We start from the raw sequence: 15815 nt of genomic DNA, 5'->3' as shown, positions 1-15815 counted from the left end.
AAATAATTAAAAGGTTGCACTAATTTTTTTCACGGACAACACGTTTCCCTAGGTAAAGAGAGAAAATGAGAGAAAAAAGAAATGGTTGTTGATAACAAACTAGAGGCGGAGAAGAAATACGCGTCGCCTAGTCATGGAGGCACCGCTGAGAGGATTCAAGGATTTTATCGCTACCTTGGAAGCCACCATTTGGCCACATATCTTAGCTGCATGAGATGCCATAAATTCTTTAGAGCCCCGCACGCCTCTAGTTTAATAATTTAAATAACAATATATGACTGGTAAAAGACGCAACAACCCCTCCTTCAATTCAATAATCACCCGAAAAACCAAAAGAAAAATACATAAATGTCCTAGCACACCTGATTAAGTCATATATTATTATTTAAATTAAAAATACATTAATATTAAATGCCCGCGCGATGCCATGGGATAATAATTATTTTTAATTATATCAAAAATACAAACTAATTATTTTTAATATTGAATACAACAATGGATAATAATTAACTAGATGTCATGCCCGCGCGATGCCGCGGGCTTGTGGCATGCTTGTGCGTTGTCATGGATTTGTGGAAAAAATTATATGGAGAAAAATTGTTGCAATCTATAATATTTTTAAGGAAAAAACTACAAAGCTGAATTCTTAACCAGCTTAATATTAAAAAATAAAATCAACAAAGATAATTTTGATAAAAATCATAAAAAAAAGATGAAAGGAAAAAAAACAAAGCAGGGAAACATTGTAGAAATCTATAGTGTTTCATGAGGAAATCTAAAGTTGCAATTCTCAACCAGTTCAATATTAAAAATAATAAAATCGAGAAAGATAATTTTAGAAAAAATTATGTGGGGGAACACTGTAACAATCCACACTCCAAGGTGTTTTAAAGAAAAAAACTACGAAACTAAATTCTCAACCAGCTCAATATGAAAAAAATAAAATCGACAAAGACAATTCTAGAAAAAAAATCATAAAAAAAAACCATGTGGGGAAATACTGTAGCAATCCACAATGCTTTAAAGAAAAAAACTATAAAGCTAAATTCTCAACCAACTCAATATTAAAAAAATAAAATCAACAAACACAATTCTGAAAAAAAAAAAAACAGAAAAAAAAATGAAAAGAAGAAGAAGACAATTTTGGGAAAAAAAAAGCAAAAAAAACATGTGGGTGAAGTTAAAGCTCAATTCTCAATCAGCTCAATATTAAAATCATTTAGGAAAATATCGTAGCAATTTATGGTGTTTTGTGAGGAAATATACAATTGTAATTATAAACCAGCTCAATATTAACAAAATAAAATCAACAAAGAAAATTTTAGAAAATATCACAAAAAAACGAAAGGAAAAAAGAATCATGCAGGGAAAAACTATAGCAATCTATAGTATTTCATAAGGAAATCTGTAGTTGTAATTTTCAACCAGCTCAATATTAAAAACAATAAAATCGATAAAGACAATTTTAAAAAAAATCATAACAAAAAAAATCATGTGGGAAAACATTGTAGCAATCAACGATGTTTTAAAGAAAAAAAACTGCAAAGTTAAATTTTCAACCAGCTCAGTATGAAAAAAATAAATTCGATAAAGACAATTTAAAAAAAAAATCAATAAAAAAACATGTGAGGAAACACTATAGCAAGGCAAAAATCATGTGGAGAAACATTGTAGCAATCCACAGTGTTTTAAAGAACTACAAAGTTAAATTCTCAATCAGCTCAATATGAAAAAAATAAAATCAACAAAGATAATTCTGAAAAAAAACAAAAAAAATCATTAAAAAAAATCTCAACCAGCTCAATAAAAAAAAAACGATAAAAACAATTATGAAAAAACAAAAAAGAAAGAAAATAAAACAAAAAAAAAAAAAGACAATTTTTTTTTTTAAAAAAGAAAAAAAATGGAAAAACAAAACATGTGGGGAAAGCTAAAGCTAAATTCTCAACCAACTTAATATTGAGAAAATAAATTCAACAAAGATAATTTAAAAAAAAAACATGTGAGAAAACACTGAAGCAAAACAAAAATCATATGGGGAAAACACTATAGCAATCCACAATGTTTTTTTTTAAATTATAAAGCTAAATTCTCAGCCAACTCAATATGAAAAAAATAAAATCGACAAAAACCATTTTGAAAAAAAAAATCATAAAAAGAAAGAAAAAAAAACCATGTATGAGAATATTGTAGCAATCCATAATGTTTTTTTAAAAAATTACATAGCTAAATTTTCAATCAGTTCATTATTTAAAAAAATTGGTAAAAATAATTTTGAAAAAAAATTAAAAAAACAAAAGAAGAAGAAGAAGAAGAAGTCAATTTTAGAAAAAAAAAAGAAAAAAAACATGTAAAACAATAAAAAAGTAACAAAAAAAACAAACACGCGGGGAAAGTAACAATAGTTTTCCTGCACCTTTTAGAGTAATGATTAAATTAATTAATATCATTAAATGCATTGTTAGCTTTAAAGAACGCACTGGGTAGTTATATTTAATATTAATCTCCAATTTTAAATTTAGAAAATTAAAAGAAGGAACCCACATTATGGAGGAGAAATAAAATAATATAGAATGCAAGTTATTTAATGCCAAAAGATTCGAGCGAAAGGGAAATTTGAAGAGACGATGAATAATTTGCAAAACAATTCTAGCCCGTGGGCAAGCATGGTCGTGGGTGTGGGTCAATAGGTCTAAGGAGACGTCCATAGATTTTGCCATTTAGAAAGCATAGTTTTAAAATATGCCATGGGCTGGACCGGTTGCAAGTTCCAGCTAACAATCAACATAATTTTTTAAAAATAAATTAAAAAATATTATTTTAATAAAAAATTTAATAAATTAATAAATTGTTTCTGATTGGATTACTCAATTAACTTTAATTTTTAATCAAATTAATATATTTTTTAATTTTTTTAACTTAAATTTATTTAAAACTTCAACTGTTGAATTTTAAATTTGACTTACAGGATCAACAGGTCAAGTTCAAAAAAATGATAGAAAGGTTTTTTTGGAAGCAAGAGTGGCCATGAGTAAAAAGTGGCTCAAGCGGGTCTGTTTGAGATTGTAGTAGCGGTTGCGGTTCAAAGTGCTTTTTACTTGAAAATACATTAAAATGATGTTTTTTTATTTTTAAAAAAATATTTTTGAAATTAACACATTAAAATAATCTGAATATATATATATATAATAATTTTTAATAAAAAAATATAATTTTAAACAATATATTTCAATCATGTTTTTAAATAATATATAATAATTATTATTTTTCAAAATATTTTTTATTTACGCGAGCCGATATTGTACTGCGATTCCGTTGGAAAATGGGGTTTGAAGCATTTATGTGCAAGAAAACACAGAGCAAGAAACGTCCATCACCTACCGAACACGCATACACGTCTCAACTTTAGTTTTTTATCCATTGAGTGATTTATTTTTTCAATAACAATATAATAAAAAGTATCGATTAATGTTTATTAAAAAATTGTTTGCGTGTCCGTTAAATAATGATACAAAAATAAATATTATACGAGAAAGATCTTCAATGATGTGAACATGAACATTGTATTATATTATATTATATATATATTATTTATTTATTACTTATTATTTATAATTTAAACTGTGTAGGGTCAAAACTGTGAAACTGTATAATTCACCCTTCATGTGTTTGCTGTGCATGTACTGTTTTTTTTTTTATATAAATAAATTTAAGAGGAAAATGTGTAAGGTTAACACTGTATAGTCACACTATTCACCCTATCATGTTTTACTATAAACGATATTATTAATTTTTTTTAAGGTTTGCTATAGATTTAAGGGGAGGAAATATTGAACGTGATTGAGTTCATGGTCCGAGTTCATCCTTAATAAACTATAGCGTGTGGGGTTAATACTATGCACACGCACTGTTCACCCCCTCATGTTTTATTGTGGATGACACAATAAAACATATTGATTTACACCTTTTTTTAATTTTTCAAGTTTTTATTTTTAGTCATCGTTTATGAGTTTTTTTTCACTTATTAACACACATGATTCTCAATTTATTTGTTTACATGTATGTGTAATTTTTTAAATTTTCACTTATAATTTTTTAAATACAAAAACGTGTTGAAAAAGTCTATATATAAGTTTTTATGTTGAGAAAAAAATATATAACCCATGGTGAAATATGAGTCAAATATCTAGTAAAAAACTAAAATGAAAGGCTGTTTTGAACAATGTTAATCGTTGTTCATACACCCATAAAAGCACTTTGGACATAATCAGAGTCTTTTTTATTTATTTTTAACTTTGGTTCCTTAGCTATCTCTTTTTTTTTTATTATGTCCTTTGGCTGCAAAATTTACACCCGATTGCTTTAAATTTATTGTTTGGAGACAAAATTGAAAGACAAAAAAGCAGCTTAAAAAAGACGATGAAAATGGGTGGTGTTTTAGAAGTTGGCATTAAAAACACATTTTAACCTTCAATTTATAAAATTAGACTTTTTTATTGTTTTTGTTTTTCTAAATTCAATTTTGATACACAATTTTATTTTTGTTATTTTTAAGTTTCTAATTTTGAAAGGAGAGAGAAGTTTTTGTTAGATTCCAGTATGGAGAGAGAAAGTCGTCATTCTCATATATTTCGATCACCAAATTAATTGATATTGGTGTTCACGAGTTTCATTTGATGAAAAAAGTTGAATAGTGGTTGTTTCAAATTTGATATTACCTAAAAAAATAGATGAAGGTTAATGAAGATAACTCTAACCTGGTTTGATTTCATATTTTTGGGATATTTTTAAAGTTTCTTAAGTTGATTAATTGGTTTTTAAGTGTTGCGAAGGTCTTTATGAGGTGTTTTTTTATTATTATTATTAAAATGGATTGAAAAAAAGGATTTTAGGGTAAGAAAATCTCTGCCCTAATTTTCCCGCCACCACTGTGGTGGCCGGATTATGGACAGACAGGCGACGTATCACCTGCCCTTAATTTTTTTTAAAGAATATAAGGCCCAAGTAGGCGGGCCTCAACCATTAGGTCCAAGCGTCTAAGCTCTTTTTTTCATAGGCCCGCGCACCTGGGCTCTTTCGTGAGACCTTTTTTTGTAGTTCTTTTTAGTCTTTATTTAGGTGCAACATAAATTTATTAAAAAAATTATTAGATCTGGTTGAGTCCATGACACGAATCGTTGATGTAATAATTTGTGAGGCAACATTTATGACTGCTTTTAATGCATCCCCTTTATTATTATTTTAAAAAAAATACAATTTAGCCATGTGCTATCATTGATTTTTTTTATTTAACTTCAAAAAAAAAATGCAATTTAATCATTTTTTATCATTTAGCTCAAAAAAATCATGCCCAACTAGAATCATATTTTGACATGGGTTCTATTTTTTTTTGTTGATTAAATATGAGTAGGATCAATATAACATGACAGACTTTTAAAGTTTTTGCTTAAATTCTTTCATTTCACTTTTATTCACTTTTAGATTTAATTTGAGGAGTGATAAATTAAGACCAAGTGAAGGTCCAACAAGAAAGAAAATAAAAAAAGAAAAAATAAAGACAAATTATCTAGTTGGACTAACTCATCATGATCGTATTCATTACTTGAGTTATAAATTTCGCGTGTCAACTCGGGTCGATACAGTTTTTCATCGTCTTTTCATTTAAGTTAGAATTAGACAAGACTAAAATGGTAAAGGTGTTTTTTTTTTAAAAAAAAATTAGATTATCATTTAAGTAAGGCAACTAGTTTTCTGTTTACTCGCTTGGTTGAACAAGTGATACTAACTTTTTTATTTATTTATTAACAATTAATTTATTATGATATATTGGTTTTGGTTAAGTTTTTAATTATAATTTCAAATATTTTATCATACACAATAAAAAATAAACATAATATATATATATATATATATATAATTATACGTTTTTTTATCCAACTCTCAGCAAAACACTTGCTAACAGCCTAGTAAATATGAAATACTCGTGGTGGGATGCAACAGGATTATGAAAATATGATTTTTAAAACAATTGATGACATGATAAATGACATCAATCCTGATAATATTATTATTGTTATAAGATTCTAGACTCTCATGCCTTTTTTTAATATATTTTATTTTTTTAATATAGTTTTAATATAATAAATTCCATGTAAAACTATAGTTTTAAAACACGAAGGAGGATCATTTTGGGGCAAGACTATTATCATAAGTTGGAAGGGCTCATCCAATTTTTTTTTAGGATTAAAAAGATATCATTTAGATAAAAAAAAAGGGTTAATATATTTTACACTAGTATTTTGTATTTTTAACCGGGTTAGACTTGATTAATTTCTCCCTTATTTTTTTTATTTGAACTGATTTAAATTTTAGATCGGTCATGTTTTAGGTGGGTTTATCGGGATATTTGAGAGTGTGGTAGCGGTTGTTTTTTAAAGTGTTTTTTGTTCGAAAATATATCAAAATAATATTTTTTTTTATTTTTAAAAATCACTTTTAGCACTAAAATATCAAAATGATTTATAAAACATAAAAAAATAATTTAAAATAAAAAATAAAAAAATTAATTTTTTTAAAACCCTAAGCTCGTCCGGTTTTATAACAAGGTGTAAAACCAACATTTACCATCTGCATTTGTATCCAAAAGCACAACACAGCATCCATGTGATTGTGAGTGCACATTTAATGTTCTTTTTACTGCAGTCAAAAACCAGTGCAGCCGCCCTGCCCTGGTCAAAATTCTCCTGTGTTCCAAAATCATGCATACACAATCAGATCTTTATGTCTTGTCCTTTTCGTTTTACAGTGACATTTAGTTTATATTTGACACTGTTCAAGTTTTTACTTTGCAGTTTCAAGAAATAGATCTTTTTAAAAAATATATCTTCTTTTAAATTAAAACTTTTTAAACTAATTTTATTGGAACTTGTATAAAACTGTAATATATATTAACTAATCCAATATTTTCAAATATATGATTACCTGACTGTGGCAAAACACTATATAAATACATTAAAATTATCATAAAATATTAAAAACATATTAATTTATTTTTTTTCAAACTAAAAATACTCTTAAAATCCGTGTAAACACGAAATCAAACAGCCTTTACACTGTAGAAACAGAAGGAACCTTGGTATTATTAGCAAATATTTAATATATTAACTTCTGTTAATGAACACCTAACCCCTGATTTTACCACTTGAACATGATGTTTGAAATACTTGTTCATGTCTTATCATTATTGTTTAGGTGTCTGTGCAAAGCAATTAAAGCAGGGAAGGAAAGGTAGTGAGTACAAAAGAAAAGAAAAGAAAAGAAAACCAAAACCAACCCAAAAAAGCTACTTCCACCCCAAGTCTAGAGGAAACCTCAGGCTGGCATAGTCAGTCCCTTATATACCAAGCTTCTCTCTTGTTGATTTTAGCCTAAACCCTGGAAACTTCCCAATTCTCACACTCCAAGAGGACCAACCTTTCGTGTTTTGAAGGCTTGGACCGAGAAAAGAAAAGAAATTAGCCTACAACCTCAGATGGGTTTATTCAGAAAACCCTCTTTTCTCCTGTCTAATACCATGTTTGTGATTGCAGTTTTTGGATTTTTAGTGACAGTCGTAGGTGCTGCAGATCACACAACTCTGGTTTTCAAGGGGTGTGCTGACCAAAAATTTCAAGACCCATCGGGGATCTATGCTCAAAACCTCAGGAACCTCTTGAATTCTCTGGTTTCACAATCTTCACAGAAAATTTATTTCACAGCAACATCTGGTGATGGTCAAAATGTCATTACGGGTCTGTACCAATGCAGAGGGGACCTCTCTAACAATCCCTGCCATGCTTGTGTTAGTAAAGTCCCGGACTTGATCGACAAGCTTTGTGGCAAAGTGGTAGCTGCCAGGGTCCAACTCAGTGGGTGTTACCTGAAGTACGAGGTTGCTGGTTTTAAGCAGGTATCAGGAACTGAGTTGCTGTACAAGGTTTGTGGGTCAACTAAGGCGAGTGGAACCGGGTTCGAGGATAGGAGAGATGCGGCTTTTGAAACCATGGTGGATGGTGTTAAAAATGGTAGCAATGGGCTGTTTTACACTGGAGAGTACCAGTCAGTGTTTGTTCTGGGCCAGTGTGAAGGTGATTTGTCAAGCGGGGATTGTGGGGATTGTGTGAATACTGCTGTACAGAGTGTGAAGAGTGAGTGTGGTGACTCAATTTCTGGGCAACTCTACCTCAACAAGTGCTATCTTAGCTACAGCTATTACCCCAATGGAGTGCCTAGCATTTCTTCAACTTCAGGTAAAGTTAAAAAGACAAAAACATCAATGTCTTTGGATCTTGAAGGCTCCTTTCATTTTGCATTACAATATGTATATATCCCTAATAAGTAATGCTATCTTCTACAAGGAGCTTCTTTGTATATTTATTTATTTGCTCCCACTAGGAAGCTTGAAAGGTGTGTTTTTTGCAGAGAAAGAAGAGTGGGAAAAGTGAGATCCTAGACCCTTAATATAATAATTTTGATCGATGATGATGGTGAATAAAAGTAAATAGATGAATACAAGAAATAGGGCGCATGTAGATGGAGATGCTTTTTGTGTGATTGAGACAGGTGATTTTTTTGACTGATTACCTGGTCAAAGTTGCATAGTCTTCTTAGCACTGATTCAAGGGGGCTGGGGATTTTTTCTGTTTTATTAGATTTAGAGATGAAAACCAACCTTGGTCAAAGAAAAAGAAACCTAGGGTTTTATTTATTGCCTCATAAATCATAATACAATAAAAGTCTTCTAATGCTAGTGATGTGTGTGGTGTTTTATAGATGTAGGGACCAGGCAGCGCACACAGAGGACAGTGGCCATTGCAGTTGGAGGAGTGGCAGCTTTGGGGTTTGGAGTTGTTTGTTTGTTGTTTGTCAGGTCTATCTTCAAGAAAAGACTTGGTAAGCATGAAGGTTGGCATTGACTTGTTCATCATCCACTCCTTCACCCTTTCCATCACCACCTTGTTTACCACACAACACTTTAGTCCTAGCTGTGTTTGCATGTAATTGTATGTATTGATTTCAAGGGCAGAATATTAAGAGGATAATGAGCTGGGTTTGAACTTCTCTGTTTGTTTTTGCTGTTGATTGCGGCCGGAGATGTATATTGAGCCTCGTTAGACTTGAACTTTTCAAACCACAACTGCAAAAACTGCTGCAATATGGAACACAATATAAGAAATTGCAGAGAAAAAATAAAAGTTAGGCAAGAATTTGTCTTGGGATTGTGAGGGAAAAAGATACATTCATGTCCCCATATATATATTATTACAATTCTAACCTGAGGAGTTCCCTTTTCATGTACATCCACAGATAGCAGCAAGTCTCCATGCTACTAATCAATCATACACACAAGTCTCCTTGTAGTTTGCTTCTCTGCTCGCCACATGTATAGTCACATTGCATTTGAAGAATCTCAGAGGACTTGCTAGTACTATATGATATTGTTGGCCAAGCCTGCTGGGTTATTTTTTAATCTTTTTGATTATTTCGTTTCTTTATTATACTTCAGAAAGGTGTTAGCATCAGTATTCCAATTAAAACACTCCACTTTAAAAAATTGGATTAGAATGTGTGCGGTGAAAAGTATCACTCGGTGCGTTTCCTTTTGCCTCGCATTGCAAACCACTTGCCACTGACGTTGCTCTCGGCCAGTGTTTTCAAGAAACATGATGGTTATAAAACCACTCGGTCTAAGACTCGATTATCATGTATTAAGTGGATTAATTCTAGTTAATTTTAAAAAATTATTGTCTTAAGATTGTATTCTTTAGAAAAGGGTGAAATAAACTCGGCCACGTAACGGGTTGATCTATCAGGTTTGACTAGGTTAGTTTTTAACATAGTCTGATAGAAAACTCAGCTCAAATATTAATGTGTTAAGTGAAATTAAGTTTAATAATATTGATAAATATATATATTATGAGTGTTTTTTTTTTTATATATAAAAAGATACATTTGAGCTAAAAAAGACTTTAGATTTGATGTTTTTTCATTATCGCTAAACTTGATCTAATAAAATAACCGTGACTCGAAGACTAACCTATGCTAGATAATAAGTTAATTGAAAAAAATCACAAGGTGAAACCAGTTAGCCAATTCAACTTTGAGAATTTTTTTTAACAAAAAATAATTAATCTGGATAAATCAATATCTATTTTTGGATCAATAATTTCTTCACTTGTTTTTTTATAATTTTAGTTTTTTCATAATAAAATCACCTAATATATATATATATTTTTAACCTAAATGTGTTTTGAAAAACTAATTTCAGCTATAATTTCTCATCAAAGACTCGAATCCTAATTGCTTCCAAGGAGACTTTTAGGTTCACCCCATTCCCAAAGTAGAAGGGTCACCTCACCTTATCTTTACCTTTCTTCTGTCGACGATCTCTTTATCACGAACAAGACATAATCATACCACAAGAGAGAGAGCCATTGTCTCCTCCATGCTCAATCCTTGTCATTCTAGGCTATTTTCAAATTAGCCAATACGCCTAAACCCTACTTCCAAATCATGCATAAATCTGTCAATCTTTACCATTGGTGTTGGTGTTACCTTACCACACTCTCTTCTCGTCATCACAGCATTATTCTTCTAAGCAAAATCATCACATTATCATTACTCTTTAAGAAAGATGGGCCCTGTACCACCTTTGATCTTGCTCCTCCATGAAACACAAGCAAAGGCAAATCTTATGGAGGCTGTCACAGGGGTCCAACAAAGTGAAAAGATATCCCTTTAAAAAAAAAAGAAAAATAGAGTTACAAGTTTTAACACAAGCTGAATTAAGCTAAAATCATGGAGTTTTTAAAGAAATGGACACGCATAATTGTCAGCTCACCTTAATTAAACACTAGTTTCTGTTGCAAAAGCCAACAAAAATAGCCTGTCCAGTTCAGGAAAACATTATGATCAGCAAAAGGACAAGCAAGCACAATATATCTGGAATTGTCTTCTTATGAGATAAGGTTAACGAGATTTCTATGAAGACAGGGACGCCACTATCAAAATCAAAAGCTTTCAAGTTTCAATGCACAGTCTTATGGGCTTTGGAGCTCCTAAACCCACTACCAAGTCCTAGGGCCTCCCTGTCGCTTTCAACCCTCTTTGTAATTGATACTTTTTCTAATCTCTTGCGTAAAAGAAATGCTCATTTTAGGTCAGCAAGTTCTTTTCTCCGAATTCACTCTTCAAAAAATAAAAAAATATATTTACTTAAATAACTTAAAATATAATGTTGAAAGAAATTGATGGTGGAACCCATTTGCATAGATATCAAACCAGACCGACCAGTCCAACTAATGAACAGGTGAGCCAAATCTTGGACCAGTTCGGTCTGAGGATATGGTTTGTTTGTGCAATTAACCTAGCAAGCATCGCCAGAACCGGCTAAAAATTGGCTTGAACCAAACAAGAACCGGTTCATATGCAAGTGCAGCAGACTATTAATTATTTAAATCACTGTCTCTTCCCGTGAGCAATCTCGACAATATGTGGTATGGGCATGAGACTTTTCATTGGGTGGGGTACTTAAAACTTCTAAGCCAGCCAGCAGACTTCACTAATACAAACAAATTAAGAAGATTGAATGGATTCACAGAACCCTAAAAAAATCACATCGATTCATAGAACCCTTAAAAAATCCGAGTTAGATTGATTCATTAAGACTGTAAGAAAACCATTTGATAAAAACAACATTTTGATGTGATCCCCTTTTAAAATATGAAAACTCGGGCAAACACAAGGAGAAAAGATGGAAATATGTGCAAATGCTAGCATATATCGGGGAACAGGGGGGGCTTAGCAAATCTGAAAGTAGTTAGATGCTAATAAGAGCAATTTTCATGTTCATGATCTGTGTGTAAAATAAAAGCCATAACCAGAACTTGAAAAATATTATGCATCATAACATAATCAACATTGAAGATAAGAGCAGAAAAAGTGATTAGTTTGGATGGGGGTAAAGGTCTCTCACAAAGTCGCAATGATCATTTTCCATATTAATATATGACGGGAAAATAACATTAAAGATCACCTATGCAAGCAGAGTCCGCTGACAGCACTATCAACAACTACAAGCAGTGAGGCAGATTTACAAAATAAACAGGGAAGCATATTCGAACAGAAGATAGACCAACCACAATGGACTTTTTATCTTCACACTTAAATCCATAAGGTATGTGTGATTCGAAGCAGTGCATCATTTTAATGACAGTATTAATATAAGAAATAATTCAAGTGTGTTTACTCCATTCATTTGGGTGAATCAGAGTAGCCATACTAGCAATTCTACAAGTGAACAGTGGAACCCTATGCATGAATGCTATACCAGCATCAAAACAGTTTTAGGTTGAACGTTCCAGAACTGCACAACAAAAGCTAAACCCAGCATTTAAACCAAAAGAAACCAACCAACAGCTAGTCATCTCTACCTGTATAATTTGAAAGCATCACCAGCCACTAGCTAATATCCCTTACAGCCCTAACCTTCCCTAATTCTATATCCCAATAAACTATAACTTCACCAAGTAAGCCTGGGCTCACACTTGGCTGCCTCCAAGATTTTCAAATCTCAAATTATTGTATTCAAGTAAAAACCAACCTTAGGAGACGCATGAATATCTTATAGGTAACGTTTGATTACTATAACTGAAAAGACAGAAAAAATTGAGACAAAGGGGACATATCTCCTTGTCCTTCTTGTTTTGATAGGATATAAATTTACTCCAAAACTAAACTAGAGATGGATCTATTTTGTCTCTGTCTCCATCCTTGCAACCAAACATGTTTCTATCTCTTATGCATTTGTCACTTCTATCCTAAAACACTAACCAAATGCAACCATATATTCTCTTAAAAGTAGGAACTAAAGTCACCTTCAAGGAAATATATGAGAAACCAAACTCTAGAAAAGCTACTTTACGAACACATTGTGCTTACAGCTTGGCATCTTCAATTGGCTAGATGACCCAAAACTACTTTGAATGCTCGTTTACTTATGTTTTCTCATATGAATCTCTTGTCTCCAACTATCGAAAATCCCATTTCCTTACCAACTTGAATTTTGGGTCAAATTGAACTTAGCCTCTAAAATTTATTTTTATTTATTTATTTGAGTACCTCAAACTAATTTTGATTAAAAAAAACAGACCCTTCTGCTAATTTTTCCTGAAGCTAATAGTCTACAAATACAACAAATATTTGGTAAAAAATCAGACCTTTCTGTTAATTTCGACAGTAAATAACAGTCTAGAAATACAGCTAGTGTAGTGAAAGCATGCAATTTGGAGGGGCATATTTTGTACCAAAAAATAATTATAAGTACTCAAATAAAAAAAAATATTAAAGTTTATACCCAAAGTTGAAGATAGTTTTGCATCATTTAGCCTATTCAATTTCAGTTTGGTTTTGCTTTCACTCGTAAATCAAAAGGTTTCTTACTTGATAAATTACCAGCTTATTATCCATTCAAATTAGTTACATATCATCAACAAATGACAACAACCATCAAAAGTATCAAACAGACATTCAAATCTCACAAAGATAAACCCTAACAATCACAAAATCCTATCACTAATCACCAAAATCCACTTTAATCATCAACAAATGACAATAAACATCAAAAGTATCAATTAGACATTCAAATTTCACAAAGATAAACCCTGACAAGTCACAAAATCTTATCACTGATCACCAAAATCCACTTTAATTATCACTGTAATTGCAAAATCAAGACATTCAATTTCTTTTCCAAGGAGAAAGAGAGAAAATTGCCTTACATCAATTATTATAACAGCTCAAACTCCAGATCGCACAAAAAAATCAAGCACAAGATAATGTAACAATCTCTACTTGGGTAGAGGAGGGCCGACGGGCGGGGCTCCGAGAAGGCTTTGCTGCTGGAGCTCGAGTTCGTTGAGCTGCTGCTCACGGTCCATCTCGATAATCAAAGGAACAGCGAGGATTAAGAAAGTGGTGCCAGCAATCCAGGCGGCCTTGCCTGTGCTTTTAAGGAGCTTTTTGGCGACGAAAACGGCGTCGCATGCTGCTTCCTTTCCTTTAGATACGATTTGAGAGTTGTTGATTTTAGCGAGGATGTTTGGTTCCTGCTTTGACGAGCCTCGTCCTCGCCTCTCGGGGAGTGAGATTCCGCCTCTTCGTGACTGCGAAGCCATGGTGGATGACTGATAGTGTAGGGGTTTTGGCTTCCTTTTAAGGGTTTTATTGAAGCGCTCGAGACCCTATTCTTTTCGGTCTAGCGAACGATCCGAAAGGATACCTGAATTATTACGTCATTGGATTAATATATTTATTTTCAAGTCAATTAAATCCATTGTTTTTATAAAAATAATAATTTCTTAAATTATTTTTTTTTATGGTGACATGCAGTTTGGTATGGTTAAACAGGCAGTTAAAAACTTGGTGTGGATAATCAAGTCATAAAAAAAACCTTGTTAAGTTAATTAACTTTTACTATATCAATGTATTTTCATATTAAATTTAAAAGTCATGTTGAATTAAGTTTTGAATTAATTTTTTTTTAATTAACCTATTGAATCAGGGTTTAATAATTATATTTTTAAATTCTTAATTTACCAAATTACTTTAATATCTCTCAAAGGTGATCGGGGGATAAAAAATAAGGAATTAATAGAGAATATTTAATATATGTTTGGTATTGTAGTATAAAATATTTTATATTTAAAAATATATTAAAATAATATTTTTTTTATTCTAATACAACTATCCAATCTTTTACATCTATTTCACTTTTTATGGGCCTACAAGCTCAAAACATTAATAATGTTTAATCATGGTATATTAGGTAGTATTGCATAGGGGAACCACACTAAATTGCGCCTATTTATTTTTTTTTCTAATAAAAAAATACTAATAAAACAAAAACATTAAAAAAAATTAATACATGAGTCATTGACTCAACTAGATTTAATAAGGTTGATTAATAATAATAAATAAACTGGCAAAAACACTAACACTAATAGTGTAAAAATTATCCAAAAAAATAACCTCAACATATTTAGCTAAGCTACAAAGCTTAATCACAAAACAACTCAATATTAAAGGGGAAAACAAAAAAAATAATTAAAAAAATACAAAAAAAAAATCATGTTAACTCGGATTAACTAGCTAAATTCATAATTATAGGCACATGGTTGAGATATCCACATAGGAAAAAAAAAAGACCTAAGACCATGTCATAGTAAATTAATCATTAAGGGGATGAAGTTGAAATAATTAAAAAAATAATATAAAAAAACAATAATTAACTTAAGTTGACTTTCAAATCCAATAATCATGATCACGAGCTCAAGACCAACTATATTAAAAGGAAATCTTTAAAAAATAGCAAGGTTATAAATCAATAAAATATTAATGGATAAAATTTATAAAAAAATATAATAAAAGAGAACTAAATTTGATATAAAAATAATTTAAAATTAAATATTGAATAGTGAAATTAAAAACAAAATTTAATCATGAAAAAAGATAAAAAATAAACTGGAAATAAAAGAAACCTTTTTAAGTTAATTAACTTTTACTATATCAATGTATTTTCATATTAAATTTAAAAGTCATGTTGAATTAAGTTTTGAATTAATTTTTTTTTAATTAACCTATTGAATCAGGGTATAATAATTATATTTTTAAATTCTTAATTTACCAAATTACTTTAATATCTCTCAAAAGGTGACCGGGGGATAAAAAAAAAAGGAGTTAATGGAGAATATTTAATATATGTTTGGTATTGTAGTATA

General features: G+C 30.8%; 2 protein-coding genes and 1 long non-coding RNA gene across 5 annotated transcripts; 1 reads left to right on the top strand and 2 right to left on the bottom strand.

Annotated features, from left to right (window-relative positions):
- The first annotated feature begins 7137 nt into the window (after positions 1 to 7137).
- Positions 7138 to 9097, top strand: LOC7459545 (plasmodesmata-located protein 1). 2 transcript variants are annotated; one of them, XR_002980132.2, is made up of 3 exons: positions 7138 to 8288; positions 8461 to 8601; positions 8812 to 8955. XR_002980132.2 is itself a non-coding variant. In XM_002303078.4 (2 exons), the coding sequence occupies exons 1-2, from the start codon at positions 7532 to 7534 to the stop codon at positions 8952 to 8954; spliced, it is 900 nt and encodes a 299-aa protein (XP_002303114.3). In that variant the 5' UTR covers positions 7148 to 7531; the 3' UTR covers positions 8955 to 9097. The 2 variants fall into 2 exon arrangements, 1 of the variants encoding a protein (XP_002303114.3); XM_002303078.4 differs by lacking the exon at positions 8461 to 8601 and having other exon boundaries at positions 7148 to 8288; positions 8812 to 9097.
- On the bottom strand, positions 8716 to 12656 carry LOC112326502 (uncharacterized). Of its 2 annotated transcripts, XR_002980133.2 has the most exons (3): positions 10880 to 12651; positions 9314 to 10774; positions 8716 to 9187 (listed from the first exon to the last, which is right to left on the bottom strand). It is a non-coding gene; the product is annotated as an uncharacterized LOC112326502 (long non-coding RNA). The 2 variants fall into 2 exon arrangements; XR_008058620.1 differs by having other exon boundaries at positions 8716 to 10774; positions 10880 to 12656.
- Positions 12657 to 13725: 1069 nt separating this feature from the next.
- LOC7461491 (mitochondrial import receptor subunit TOM9-2) lies at positions 13726 to 14305 on the bottom strand. Its single transcript, XM_002301814.4, has one exon. It carries the CDS (start codon positions 14211 to 14213, stop codon positions 13887 to 13889), a length of 327 nt encoding a protein of 108 aa, XP_002301850.1. The 5' UTR covers positions 14214 to 14305; the 3' UTR covers positions 13726 to 13886.
- Between the last annotated feature and the right edge of the window lie 1510 nt (positions 14306 to 15815).

The sequence above is a fragment of the Populus trichocarpa genome, chromosome 2 (genome assembly GCF_000002775.5).
Source record: "Populus trichocarpa isolate Nisqually-1 chromosome 2, P.trichocarpa_v4.1, whole genome shotgun sequence".
Taxonomy (NCBI): domain Eukaryota; kingdom Viridiplantae; phylum Streptophyta; class Magnoliopsida; order Malpighiales; family Salicaceae; genus Populus; species Populus trichocarpa.
This window is presented reverse-complemented; position numbering and strand designations above follow the sequence as displayed.

What these genes read in the sequence shown, in the direction of transcription:
- LOC7461491 (XM_002301814.4), bottom strand. Translation starts at nt 14,213, where the DNA reads ATGGCTTCGCAGTCACGAAGAGGCGGAATCTCACTCCCCGAGAGGCGA.
- LOC7459545 (XM_002303078.4), top strand. Translation starts at nt 7,532, where the DNA reads ATGGGTTTATTCAGAAAACCCTCTTTTCTCCTGTCTAATACCATGTTT. An exon ending in TAGCATTTCTTCAACTTCAG is followed by an intron (nt 8,289 to 8,811) that starts GTAAAGTTAAAA and finishes GGTGTTTTATAG; the next exon opens with ATGTAGGGACCAGGCAGCGC.